General features: G+C 43.5%; 1 protein-coding gene across 2 annotated transcripts in view; it reads right to left on the bottom strand.

Moving 5' to 3' along the window:
• Positions 1 to 4822: 4822 nt before the first annotated feature.
• LOC105100277 (histone-arginine methyltransferase CARM1) overlaps positions 4823 to 13764 on the bottom strand; it is a 242656-nt gene continuing 233714 nt past the window's right edge. The window contains exons 12-13 of one of the 2 annotated variants that reach the window (XM_031449785.2): positions 11252 to 11341; positions 4823 to 6042 (exon numbers count right to left, since the gene is read on the bottom strand). In XM_031449785.2, coding sequence (XP_031305645.1) covers positions 6033 to 6042; positions 11252 to 11341 — 100 coding nt within the window. In that variant the 3' untranslated portion in view covers positions 4823 to 6032. Of the gene's footprint in view, positions 6043 to 11247; positions 11342 to 13764 lie in introns of those variants that run through there. The other variant, XM_031449786.2, reaches the window with a different exon arrangement.

The following is a 13764-nucleotide window of genomic DNA, read 5'->3' as shown; positions in this document are numbered from 1 at the left end:
GACCCCCCAAGGCACCCTGTAGCCTATCTCCCAGTTTTATATTTGTCACAGCACTCTGCCTATTCTAACATTTTATATTTTATTTGCTTATAAGTTTACTGTTTATGCTCCTCCCACTTGAGGAGTGGCACCCAGAGACCACCTGCAGCTCCAACTCCTGCCCTAGCCCGCATCAACTTCTTTAACTGACCACTAGGGCTAACGAGGTCCACATGCCCACTCCTCAAGTGTAGCATCACTCAGTGGGCCTGGCCAGGCAATTCCAATTGCCCAGAACAGCCCTCCACAGGTTGTGCCAAACTGCAAAACCCCAATTTGCCGGTCTCCACACACATGCAAACCTGGCATAGATTCTAAAGCTCATGGTGTTTAACTTCTCCATTTTTGAAAGAATATAGCCCTGGAGTGTTTATTTTGATGAACACATTCTTTCTTTCTAATTTCTATGTATGGGGGAGGGTGTAGCTCAAGTTGTAAAGCACATTCTTGGCATACACAAGGTCCCAAGTTCAATCCCTAGTACCGCCTCTAAAAATAAGTCAATAAACCTAACTACCTCCCCACACAAAAAAAAAAAAAATTAAAAAAAATCATTTCTAGGTATTTCCTAAGACCTGGGGAACAGTGCCAGCAGCCTGTGGTGTTTCTGAGGGGTAACTACTTCTGTTGTGTTCCTCAGGGGATCTCTATCCTGGTAAGTTACAGGTAAGTGGGATTTCCATATTACTTCACTTATATTAATATAACAAGGATGAATTATGTTTTAATGGAGACAATATATTGCAAATATTAAGCTAGAGTATTTCTATTTTTTCCCTCAATCACCATCCTTTAGTTCATCCTTTATATAGGCTTCTTGATCCAGGGCAAGAGAGGGTGAATAAATGAATGAGATGACTTCCTAAGCAAGACAATATGTTTAAAATTAGGCTACGAGCAGAAAGTGGGTTTTTCTAAGTTCCTTTCAGATATAAGTGACCCAGGGACGAGTTCCTTCTGTCAAGGAGCTAAGATGCCACTCTGTAGTAGACAGGTAGATCTTGAGACTGCTGCCCTGAGGGAGGGGAATGTGATTATGATGCAGGGGAGGGAATGAACAGCCACCCCTTCTGCCCCATGGAATTACGGGTTCCTGAGGGGAGAGAGACTGGTAGATGGGGGTGGTCGGCATGCGCCCCTTTTCCTCTTATAACTGGAAGCACAGAAGCTTTAGGAGGGATACTGACATGGGCCTGGGAAGAGAAGTCAGTGAGAATCCATTCTCTACGGTAATGTAACATGATAATAGCTGTATTTAATGGTGTAGGCACTGTGCTAGGTGCTTTATCTGTATCACTGCACTCAATCCCCCAAGAACCCTATTGCTATGACTTCATTTTAGCAGGTAAGGAAACTGAATCTCAGAGAAGGCAGGTGACTGGCCAAAGGTTACATACCTTGTAAGTGACAGAAACAGGGCGTGAACCCAGGGATACTCTAACTAAAGAGCCCTCATCCTGAACCACTGTGCTGTCACGTCACTTTCAGTGATAGTTGGTGTAGAAGTTCGTTCACCTGCCTGCCTAGAGCTGCTGCCTCCTTGAGTTCCTCCTCCACACTGTCCCCAGAGAAACCCATTTATGAGACAGATCTGACTGTGCCACTCCACATAAAAATCATGGAATGGCTCCTGGTTCCCTGTCTACAGGGAGAAGCCCAAAGTCACCATGGCATATATATATTTGGAAAGGAGCCACTGAATGGAACCCAGGATGAACACCTGTACAGAGAGCAATTCCCCTCTTCATTGTCTAATTTCTTCCCTGTCCCCTCAGACAAGCTCGTGCATGCAGTCAGCATGACTTAAGACAATGTCGCTCTTCCCCACAGACAGATACTCACAGCTGAGGAAGGCACCACACTTCACCTTTAGGGCCAGTGTGTGTGATAAGTGCAGTTGCAAAGGATCCTGTACGCAGGGTGTTTGAGGTTTATGTTCTGTGGTCACTGTCTTCAGATCCTTAATACTTTTACCTCTCAATCTGTGTTTTGTAAGTGGAGTATGCTGGGACTACAGCATGCACCTGCGGCTCATGGCCCCGGCTCACAGGTGGTCCTGCCCTCCCGCCACCTATCTCGGATGAATTCTCATGCATGCGCTAAGCCCCAGGCTCTGCCTGGCCTCCCCTCCCTGCCTCTGCCCCTTTGACTACTGCAGGATCAAGTGAGGGTGGCCCAACTCCTGCTGTTACACTCTGCTCCCAGGGGGTGACTGGCAGGGCACAGGTAGAGCTGGAATCAGGCACGTGTCCTGCTGCGTCTCGGGCTGGGGAAGTCAGAGACTGAGCTCGGTGGGGAAATCCATGAGGCCCTCCCACCCACTCTCAATCTAGGTGCCAGGAAGTTGCAGTCTCTTGGGGGTCACCTGTCTACAGGGGTTGGGACACGAGGCTCATAAAAGGGGAGAATGACTCATCTATCCAGGTTGGGTCTCTGCATCTCCTTTTTGCACTGGGTGGTAAAATTATGTAGCCTGCTCTGTCTACGGCTCTCTGATGTGTATCTTTAAATACTGTGGAAATGTCAAGTCATAATAAAAATGTGACATTAATGTTACTTCCAAGGGTGCTGAGTGCAAGACACTAACAATGTGGTAAGTTTGGGCTTTTGCATTGACCTATGTTAATGTGTGATTTCATGCTATTTTGCATGGCAAGGGAAATTTCTCAGAATTTATTTGATTGCTAGATCAATGTGAAAATGCATTATCTGCCTGCCTTGAGCATGGCCAACTGTTGACCTCTCCAATTAAGTAGACTTGAGAATGAAAATTCAATTACAATGAACAAACGTTTCTTGAACACCTTCTATAAGCCGGGTCCTATGCCAGGCCCCGTGGGGAATATGCAGATTTGTGAGATGCGTGCCTATCTCTGGAGTACTTGCGAGCAAGTGGGAAGAGGGAGAGAGACATGCACAGATGACTACGGAGTAACACACCATCTTACCTTATGAGCGCAGAGGAGATGAAACTGGTCGTGTAGCTGGCCGCTTTGTAGGCAGCCCCTCATAAGCAGGTGATACTGGCTCCTTGTTTTATGTCCATTCTCCTTCTTGGGGAACAGAACTTGACTTTTTTTCAGGGTTCATCCCTTGGGAAAGATGAGTCTCTCTCCAGCTCAGTGATAAATCTTGATCAGCTGCTCTGTGGTAATCTCATGTCTTTTGTAAATGATTGGCTTAGACGTGGGCATGTGACTCAGGTCTGGCCACTGAAGCAGGAAGGCACAACTGTGTGTTGCTTTTGGAAAGGCTTTCTTGTAGTAGAGAGCTTGGTGGTTAAGGGCACAGACTTCAGAGCAGAATGCCTGGATTATAATCCTGGTGCTGCCACTTACTAGCTGCATGTCATCAGGAAAGTTACTTCTCTTTCTGCCTCCATTCCCTCATCTGTTAAATGGGGTTAATAATAATACATACCTAATAGGGTTGTTGTAAGGATCAAAATTATTTAATGTTCATAAGGGGCTTAGAACAGTTCCTGGCACACAGTAAGTGTTATGTAAGTGTTAACTATCATTATCATTAAGAGGAGGCACCGGAAGTGATAGCCTCTTTTATGACCCTGGACATCCTGTGTGTATAGATGTGACTCCTCTAACTTCCACGGTCACCTTGTGCTTCTAAGGAGGGTTATGCTATGAGGAAGGACGGCAGAGCAAAAGGAAGGAAGAATCTCAGTCCCTGATGAAATCAGCAATCCTGGAGTCCACTCTACCTCTGGACTCATTGTGCTGTGATACGATAGATTTACTGTGGAACATACTTTCAGTCAGGGTCTTGTGTCACTGGCTGTCAAAAACATAATTTTACCTCTACAGCAACTTTCTGGTGTACTTCCTGGAGCTCCTCAGCCTCGCGACTTCCAAGTCCCACAGTTGACCTGGGTGCAGAGCCCGAGGTGGAGGCTGCTGCCCAGCAGCTCCTGACATCAGCTCCTGACCAACTTGCTATGACTCCCCAGGGCTTTGGCCTTGTCTTAATCACGATGTGATAGCTTCATGAATGATGAGTTTTCCAAGGTTTCCCTAAATTCTCAATCTCTTCTTGATATTCACAGGGGACATGTTTGAGGTCACTTTCAAATCTGCAAATACTATTATAATGTAATTTCCCCACAAAACACAGTAAATTAACGCTTAATACGTCATCCCCATTGGTTCCAAATAATTCGATAGAGACAAGACTGGAATAAGTAGTAAAGTTACTAAATCTCTCCATTAAAATAAGCTCTACCCTGCATCATTTGTTTATTAACACTTACTAAGAACTTACTTAAATTTCTAGAAATGAAGTGAAGATGATGAAAACCAATTTTTAAGGACTACCTCGGGATAGCTATCGATTACATGGCGGTGCATCCTCTGAGCTACTGACAGAAAGACACTCACTTCCTCACACCCATCCCGTAGCATGTATCTGTAGCAAATCTGTGCTTCAGCAAAATGACAAACTCACAACTACTACAGATCTCCAGGACTGTTCAAAGACTGAGAACATTAATTTTTCGAATCATTAAAAGTCATGGGCTCATCTCTTGTGCCCACTTCTATAGACTGATAATGGCTTCCAAGAGCATCAGGCCAAGAAGGGCAGTGAGACCACATGAGGGATGAGCGGGAAAGAGTGCAGGAACCGACTGTGAATGTCTGCCCTGGGTGTGGGTGGAGGCAGCGGCAGCAGCTGGACTGTGCTTCTATAATCCAAGGTTTACACCATGTCCACCTCCCATTCTTGGAAGGCAATTAGAGCATTGTCAGGCCTGATTCCATAATTCCAATGACTCTTAAGTTCAGGATAAATTTATTTAGCAATGTACAGCTATCGAGCACCTTCCATGCACTAGGTGTACTCTTAGGTGCTGTGGAACATTATTAGGTGAACTGACCTCAGTCAGATCCAACCCACAAAGAGCTAGTTAACAGAAGAGAAAGATAGGTGTGTGTTCAGGGTATGGAGTGATAAAATGCAGCAAGAAAGGGTTCGGTAAGGAAAGGTGGTTTTAGAGAGTGTGGAAGGGGGCCAGCAGGGCACCTGGAGAGGGTGTGTTGTGAGGCGGCTTTGCGGCGATGTAAGGCTGCTGGAGCAGCTGGAGGGAGGATTTAAACTGAGCGGACAGGAGCCGAAGCCCCCGAGTGGAGGGTGACGGTGGTGGGCGACTGGCTGGCGGAGGGGCTGGGCGGCTGGTCTTCACCCCAGTTTCCCTCACGGAGCGAGCAGGCTGCTTGTTGGCCTTCGTTAGCTCGTCAAGCTGACGTGACATCAGTTTTCATAAGGGTTGGGGGCCAGAGCGAAACCCACTCTTTGGAAAGACCATTTTCATCACCCTGTGAAGTGTGACATGTAACAAATGTCTTAAAGTAAAGGAGAGGCCTCCCCGGTGTCTCACGCTGTACGTTTTCACTGTGAGCCTATGAGGGCTGACAAAGGTTCCATCTTCATTTTCTTAACTACATACAGAGTCATCAAATACTGCCAATGAAGAACATTCCTGACATCACACGAAGAAGGCAAAAATTCTTTAACACGTTGCTGAACTAGGCACTAGCTGTTGATGTGCTGAAAATATTTGCAAAAACAGATGAAAACTGCTAATAGATCGCCCCTAACATGCTCTTATGTCATGTCATACATATGCATACATATAAACATGAGGTAGGATTCTGTTAAATTTTTTTTAAATACTTCAACAATTAAAGCAGTGCTGTTGGCTGTTTACTAATTAAAAAAAAAAAAGATAGCAAAAAAGAAAAGTATTCTTCAGTTACATGCAGAAAGCTGTAAGGAGCCAGTCCAGATAAAAAAGCACCAAGAAATAGATTGGTCAGTAAAATTAGGATGCACATTTTAACATTAGGGGGAAAAGGGAATTTAAATAAACCTCAACATCCTTGTAAAATTTAGAACACGTGTTTGGAACATGAAGGATGAACTTGCATGTCATGGGACTTTTCAGGCCTTCGTGTACTTATGGCTTGGCATGTCACTATCTTCTAAGCAAACCTAAAACAGAGAAGGTGATACTGTGACACTGAGAAGTTCCACCAGATCCAAAGCCAGAGTTCACTCCTTCCCTCTCCGCCCCCTCCCACTCCCAGGCCCTTCCCTGGAGTTTTTATGGGCAGCCTTAGATCTATATTTACCCACTATATTTAGGAAGTTTGATTATGCATAGCCTAAATTCAGATCTGAGATGATGATCCAGATTTGTGTTCACTAAAAAAACTTTTTCTTCTTTTACAGGCTTATAGCAAAGACTAAGCGCCCACTGACTTATTTGTCTCTCTCCTGCTATGCAGTACGTTCGTTTTGCTTCAGGCCCTTGCCCTTGCTGTTCCCCTGCAGAAGGCTCTGCGTGCATGTGCACGTCTGCCCAGGCGGGTTCCTTCCTGACATCTAAGTCTCCACTCTTCCGAGAGGCCTGGAAGAGAAGATCACCTGCCGTACGTAACACCCACCTCCAGTGCCTGGCTTTGCCCCTGTCCGGCACACCTCTATGTGTTCGCCGGTTCTCTGCTACCCCTTTTTTCATTCTTGTAAGTTTTATATAATTAAAATATTTTATAGATACAGTAAAGTCCACCATTTTTAGTGTGCAGTTCTGTAAGTTGTGACAAACGCATAAAGACATAACGCCGCCGCCACAATCAAGATGCGGAGAAGTCGTGGCGCCTTGCAAAGGTTCCCATGCTCTCTTTCCAGCCAGCCGCTCCCCACCCCAGCTCTGATCTGCTTTCTGCATCCAGTGTTGCCTTTGGCAGAATGTCAGAGAAATGGAATCATAGAGTCTGTAGCCTTTTGAGTCTGGCTTTGATCACTCGGCATAATGTATTTGAGACTCAACTGTATTATTCTATGCATCCATCCTTTCTTTTGATGGTTGAAAATTACTCCAGTGTATGGAAGGACCAGTTTGGTTATTCATTCTCCATGTGAAAGACATGATAGTTATTTCCAGTTTTTGGTGATTATAAAAAAAGCTACAGCAAACATTCAAATGCAGTTTTCATTTCACTTGTATAAACACCTAGGAGTGGGACTGCCGGGTGATGTGGTTAAGTGAATGTCTACCTGCATAAGAAGCTGTCCAACTGCTTTCCAAAGCGGCTGTACCATTCTGCATTCCGACCAGCAATGAATGAGAGTTCCAGGAGCTGCACATCTTCCTCAGCACTTGGTACTGTCAGAATTTTTATTTTAGCCATTCTAATAGGTGCGCAATGGTATGTCTGTGGTTTTAACTTGCGTTTTCCCTAATAACTAGTGATTTTGAACATTTCTTATGTGCTTATTTTTTCTTTGATGAAGTATCTGTTCAAATCTTTTGTTCAATCTTTTCAAATCTTTTGTTCTTTAAAAAAGTCATGATTTTCTTACTGTTTTTCTTATTATCTTTGAGAGTATTATATCACACTTTCTTTATATATTCTGGATACTAGGTTTTTCTCCAGATATATGATTTCCAAATATTTTCACTCAGCTTGTGACATCTTTTCATTCATTTTTAAAACTATGATAAAGTACAACTGATCATTTTTTTCTTTTTATGATCTGTGTTTCTGGTATCACATCTGAGAAACTGTTGTCTAATGAAGGTCACAAATATTTTCTTCTATGTTTACATTTTAATAGATGATCCCTTTTGAGTTAATTTTGAGATGGTGTGAGGTATGGAAGGAAGTTAGCTGCTACTGATATCCAGTCATTTCAGCATCACTTTCAAAAGGCTGTCACTTCTCCACTGAGTGTGCAACTTAGTTGAAGACTGACTCACATACAGTTCAGCGCTGTTTCTGACCTCTATTCTATTCCATTCATCTACATGCCACCCTTCCATCAGCACTGCACTGTCTTGATTACTGCAGCTTTACAGTAATTCTTGAAATCAGGGAGACATTACTCTGTTTATCGTTTTCAGAAATGTTACAACTACCTGAAATTATCTTATTTCTTTCCTGATGTCTGAGGGGGGACATCTAACCACGAGACCAGGGAGTTTGTAAGCATCTCATTCTCTTCCACCTTAGGAATGAGAAGAGTGCGTAGCATACAATAACTACTTAATGATTCGGGTGAAAAAAAAGCACCAGGGAAGGTAATATTTAACTTGAGGAAATTAAGGGAACTTAATGTTTGGGGGAAAGAGGGTTCAGTTGTTTTGTGAGTAGAACAGAGGCTTGGCTTGCAATGTGAGTGTGGAAGATGAAACTGGCCTTTGGGCTACAGCGTCTATCACAAGCTCAGTTCTTTTAGGTCCCATCAGGAGCTCCCTGGGGCCACATTCATTCCCCGTTCATCATGCATTTATCCAGCACCTACTGCATAGCACTGTATCCCAAAGGCAGTAGGTAGGCTCTCGTGCTCAAGGTACGAGGCACCGCAGAGAAATAAAATTGAGACTGTCATCCAGGTGCCCTAAAAGTGGTGTCTGCACAGGGCATTCTGAGTGATGTGGGAGGGGCACCTAAGCCAGCCCAGGGCTTGGAAGGCTTCTCAGAAGTGGGCATGCTTAAGGTCTCGTTCCACAGGAAATTTGGGGGTCCTGTTTTCCCTTAGTGGGATTTTGCAACAGTGTACCACAAGGCTCTCTCTCCCAGTGCTCTCAAGCAGCGTCAGCTCCTTCTCGGTGTGGGGCACCTGTGGTTCTGGTTTTATGGGTTTGCTCTGCTCCAGATCTCCCCATCAATGCTCTCTTGGCGCCCTCTACCTCTCCTTCAGGTCACGCACTGCAGTTGTCATGACAGTTAATTCTGCAGTTGGCTATTTCCTGCCCACTTCCCTCCCACTACAAGGAGAGCTTCAAGGAGGCAGGGGCTGCATCTGCCCTGGTCGTGGTGACACTTCCGCAGCCCAGCATGGCCAGTGGCCTGGCCAGGTCCTGGGACAGACTGTCTGGGACCTGAGTGATGAGGGACTCCTCTCACAGTTCTGGGCAAATCTACTGGTTTACTGGAGAGCTTTCCCTCCCTGATGGAGTAGTTTTGTCCCCTTGCTCACTTTTAGTGACAGCTGTTAGCTCTCCTTTTATTTTCAAACGACTTAAAAATAGTCAATAGTCAAAATAAAGGTCCCCCCACCCTGCCCATGGAAAAACAGCAACTTTCACAGCATGTATAATGCTGGGTGCTCATGTTTCCAGTAATTCATTTGTGGACCGCATATCACTGGTGGTCAGGTGGCTCGGGGACTGGCTGAAAAACAAACACGAGTCTTTTGCTTTTGTGTGTCAGTTGGGTCTACTGTGACCTAAAAACGGGTAGAATAAAGAGCAAATGGAGAGAAATTTATTTTGAGGCTAATAATTATTCTAGGTAATGCCATTTATTTTAATTTCCCTCAACATACATGTACTACACACACACACACACACACCCTTGTGTTGCTGCAATAACAAGAGTTGAATGTGGTTGAGCAGAAGGGTATTATCACTGGTCAACATTTAACTGAGCGCCTACTATATGCTAAGTACTCCGCAAAGGTTCTGTCCTTTGGCTTACACATCCCTGCCGAGGATATTGAGGCCTAGACATCAGGAAAGGGATAGTAAAGAAGTATAATCACGATCTGGAATTCCCAGCGGAGCCACATTTTTAAGCATCTCATCTGTTTAACTAAATCTATCAGTCAGCCTTGCTGCTGAGAGAAACAGGTAGAGGAAAGGCGGCTGCTCGGTGCTCCACAGTCCCCCTGCTTTGACAGGGCCCTGGCCATCTTGAGCATCACTAGATCTCTGACAAACTCTCACTCTGACCTCATGGCCACTGTGTGTGTGTGCCTTCATGAAAATTAGGGGCTGGTCAACACCAAGGCCCTCCCTAGGTGGTTTTCTGGCTCAAACCTTGTTTTTGTACAATGAAATCAAAGTGGGACTCCAGAACTACTAGTTCACATGGTTCTTGCATTCAAAAGGTGGGTTTTCTAAAAGCTTACAAAAATTCATTTTCTTTTCCAAAATCCAATGGATTGCAATAAACTACAGATCAACATCTATTTACTCACAGAGTGAGCTCGTGAGCAGAGAACAGGAAGAAAAGAGAGCAGCATTTACTAAGCACCAATTATGGGAACTGCTCCTCACTGGGAGGTGTTACAGAAATCCTTGCCACCTCCCAGCGAGGTATGTTGTTCATCCTGTTCTAAAGATGAGAAAACTGAGGCTCAGGCAGGTTGAACAGTACTGGTGACTAGCCAGCCTGTTCTCTCTGAGGCCAAAGCCTGTGCCTTTTGCTTTACATGGCAGGATTGTGCAAAGTGATGGGAGTGAGAATTCCTTCCTTCCCTCAGAATTAGAGATGAGATCCATACCCCTAACCGAAAATAGGTTTCAAAGACTCATACCGCGTGTGACACCCTGCACACAACATACGCAGTTACAGCCTTGTCCACTTTTTTCCTCCCCTGCTTCAAGGTCAGCATTTCATTTTCCCATCTCTTTCAAAGAATTCTTGGTTTGGTTTCCTGGGTTTCCTCTTCTCTTTAAGCTTTCCAACACTATACAGACATGATGCTTTGAATTAAAGCCTTGGGGAGACATTACAATATGAAGGAAAAGTTGCTTTTTAATAAGGAAGTCAAGAATGACAGTGTCCGGTGGTTTTATCTGTGTGGTTGATTTCACGTGTGGAGTTTTAATAGGCTCATATTGACGAGGTATAAAAATGGAGAGCTTTTCAAGAAACGTTTGTTGTATCCAGCTCGTTGTGGCAAGTTATCTGTGTCAGACAAAATCTGCATAGCTTCCAAAGAGAGTTATGTCCTGACGTACACGGTCTCAAAAAAACCCCTCCAAAATGTACTTTAAACGGACTCATGTTTTAGGTGTACCGAACAACTGCTATATAGTCATCCCACGGTGAACAGAGGTCAGAGGAGATCATCTTTCAACTCCACATTTTGCAGAGAAGACCAAATGCCAGAAGGAAAGCGACTTTGCCTGAGGTCACACAGCTCATTACAGCTCAGCAGGAAGGAGGACGCCCTTTGTAGGGCTCTGCGGAGCGCTCTGTTTCAGGGTGGGACTGTTCTCTACTGAATTCTGCTTAATGGGACATAAAATGTTCAACTCCTTATTGGGATCCAAGTCTCCTTAGAGAGGAAGAATAGATGCTTTTTTCCTCTTAGGATAGATAGAATTATTTGAAACCTCTTTACCTGTCCTATGGTCAAGTGAGATTCTATATACACAGGTGTGAAATGGATGAGGGCATCTTACCTGAAGAAAGGGTTCTTTAAATCGAGGGTGTTCCCAGATCGGAAGCCCGTCTGGTTTACCAGCGCTACAATCTGAATGTCATAGCTCTGTCTGTATGGCAGGGAGAAAAACAACAACAACAACGTATCATCTCACAAGCCTGGTGCCAGCTAGTCACAGACATTTAGGGCATCTTCTAGACACACCTACTTCACGAGGGTTTTAAGAGTATGTGTTTGGCATCTTATACATGTCAGCGTGTATTTATTTGGATATTATTTATATTAGTAGAGGCAACTGAAGGCTTGTGTGTTGGCAAATTGTTTATTTGTCACAAGAGTTTGATAGCTATAATTCCTTGGTCTAAATATCATGAAGGTAATGGTATTTCTGGTTGGTTACAGTGATTTTAAAAGGCTTTACCAGTATCACTGACAGAAATAGCTTAAAGTACCACAGACCCTTTATAAGTCACCACTGACGTACTAAAAGAATAGTAATCATGGGAGGACTGGATGGGGTAAAATCTCAAAATGACGTAAAACAGCTAACAAATGTGAATGATTTTAGGAGACCCCAGGTGAGGGCTCGTGCTTTTATAGTGCCAAGAACTGGCTAATAAGGACAAGTAATACGACATATTCTTGAAGACTAATCTGAAGCGGCCATGTTGGCGGAATTTTTACTGTCATTCTCAAGAATACACGTATTTTTTTTTGGTTATAAAAGTGTGACACATTCACTGCAGAGAAATAAGGAGAAATAGAAGTAAAACAAAATAATCCACGGTGTCACTAGACAAAGACTCTTTCAACTAACACTGCAGAATATTTCCCTTCTATGTCTATCTCTCTCTCTCTCTCTATAGATATTCTTCCATATCTCTATTTTATTTAACATTAGCAAGCATTTATCCTATAATTGTTGACAATGTGTTTTTCAACAGTCATATGGGTACAGCACAACTACTGAACAATTCCCCATTCTTAAATATATTTTTATCGTGACATTGTTACTTACATAAACAAACACTTGGTTTTATGACAGAAATTCTGCTGCAAAAGACATTCAGGTAATACATCGTTATACACCGCCTAGGATTTGTCATCGTCTTCTTCTTCTTTTTTTTTTTTTTTTTGGAGTAAATTCTTAGAGGTAGACTCACCAGGCTAAAGCATTGAAGACATACTTAAGGCCCTAATATTTACTGCTACAATGTCTTCCAGGAAGTGTACCAAATTACTTCGTCACATACAAAGTGTAAAAGTGCTAATTTCATCACACCTTTTCCAACCCTTAAAATTTAAATGTTTGGGATTAAAATATTATTATTTTAATTTGAACTTCCTTGATAACTAGACTTTTTTTTTAAATTGCAGAATTTTTTTAAATTGTGATCTAAATTCCTCCACTCCCACTCCCACCCTATCATTACCAACAGTGGCCTGGGTAGGTTTAAATATAGTGTCAGATTCTGTAAAACCAGTAACTCAAGGTCTGCATTTTATTGGAGACAAAATAAGAGGAAGACTAGCCATCCATTAAAAAAATCAATTATATCCTTTGATTCTATTTCATTCAACTCATCTCACTGACTCAGAACTTTTTTGTTTGTCTAAAATGTTTCTTCCATGATACCCACACCTGGCAGTTCACTGCATTTGTGATACTTGAAGGCAGATTTGAGGAGAATGAGACACTGAACTCCTGAGGAGTAGGGCAGCCTTTGCTGCATTCACAGAAAGGCTGAGAGATCGCCTAGTAAACAAGTCAGGGAGGGACACACTAACATATGTTGCCAAATGAAAGACATCTTCTTAACAATAACTGAAGTAATTCACATGGAACTTAAAGCAGAAACTGAGTACTCCGAGGGAGGCTCAAATGTGTGTGTTTATGGACATGCATGTATGAGTCAGGCTGGTCACACCTAGGAACTGAGTGGTTCCTGTCGGGACTGGGAGGAACAACTGGTGCGCTCTTGCGGTGGGGTCTTCAGCGAGGCTCTTTTTCAGATAGTAGGTCTGATAAGATTGCCACTTTATCCTCACTTTTTACAGCCCACTCCTCTTCTTTACCTGTCACCAAAGTCCTATCTTTCCTAATGGCAAGAAAAATAGAGCTTCAAGACGTGTCATGTCAGGGCTCAGTTTGGTCCGTGAAAAGCTCAGATTTGTTCTCAGAGCCCTTCCGTGTGTTGGTGGGGGGTAGGGGAGGTGGGGGGGTCGGGTGCTGGTTAGGGATGAGGGAGGGGGATGGTGACGTTCACTCATTTGACAGAGATTCATCCAAACGAGAAGATGTGTCCTAACCTAAAATTTCAGGAAAGTGAACTCTTTGATCCCAGGACCAGTGTCATGCTAGTGCCCAGATGCCCAGAAGGCCAACTCCAAATCCAATAATTAATGTGCAAGGTTTATAAAGCAACTAATAATGTACAGTCTTCAAAGACTGTGTCTACAGGACCCTAATTAACTCTTAATTCTTTCAAACCAGTTATTTGGCAATGTGTTTTTTTTTAAACCTAGTTCTTT

Source organism: Camelus dromedarius, chromosome 10 (genome assembly GCF_036321535.1).
Source record: "Camelus dromedarius isolate mCamDro1 chromosome 10, mCamDro1.pat, whole genome shotgun sequence".
Classification (NCBI taxonomy): domain Eukaryota; kingdom Metazoa; phylum Chordata; class Mammalia; order Artiodactyla; family Camelidae; genus Camelus; species Camelus dromedarius.
Note: the sequence above shows the minus strand (reverse complement) of the source record. Positions and strands in the feature narration are given on the sequence as shown.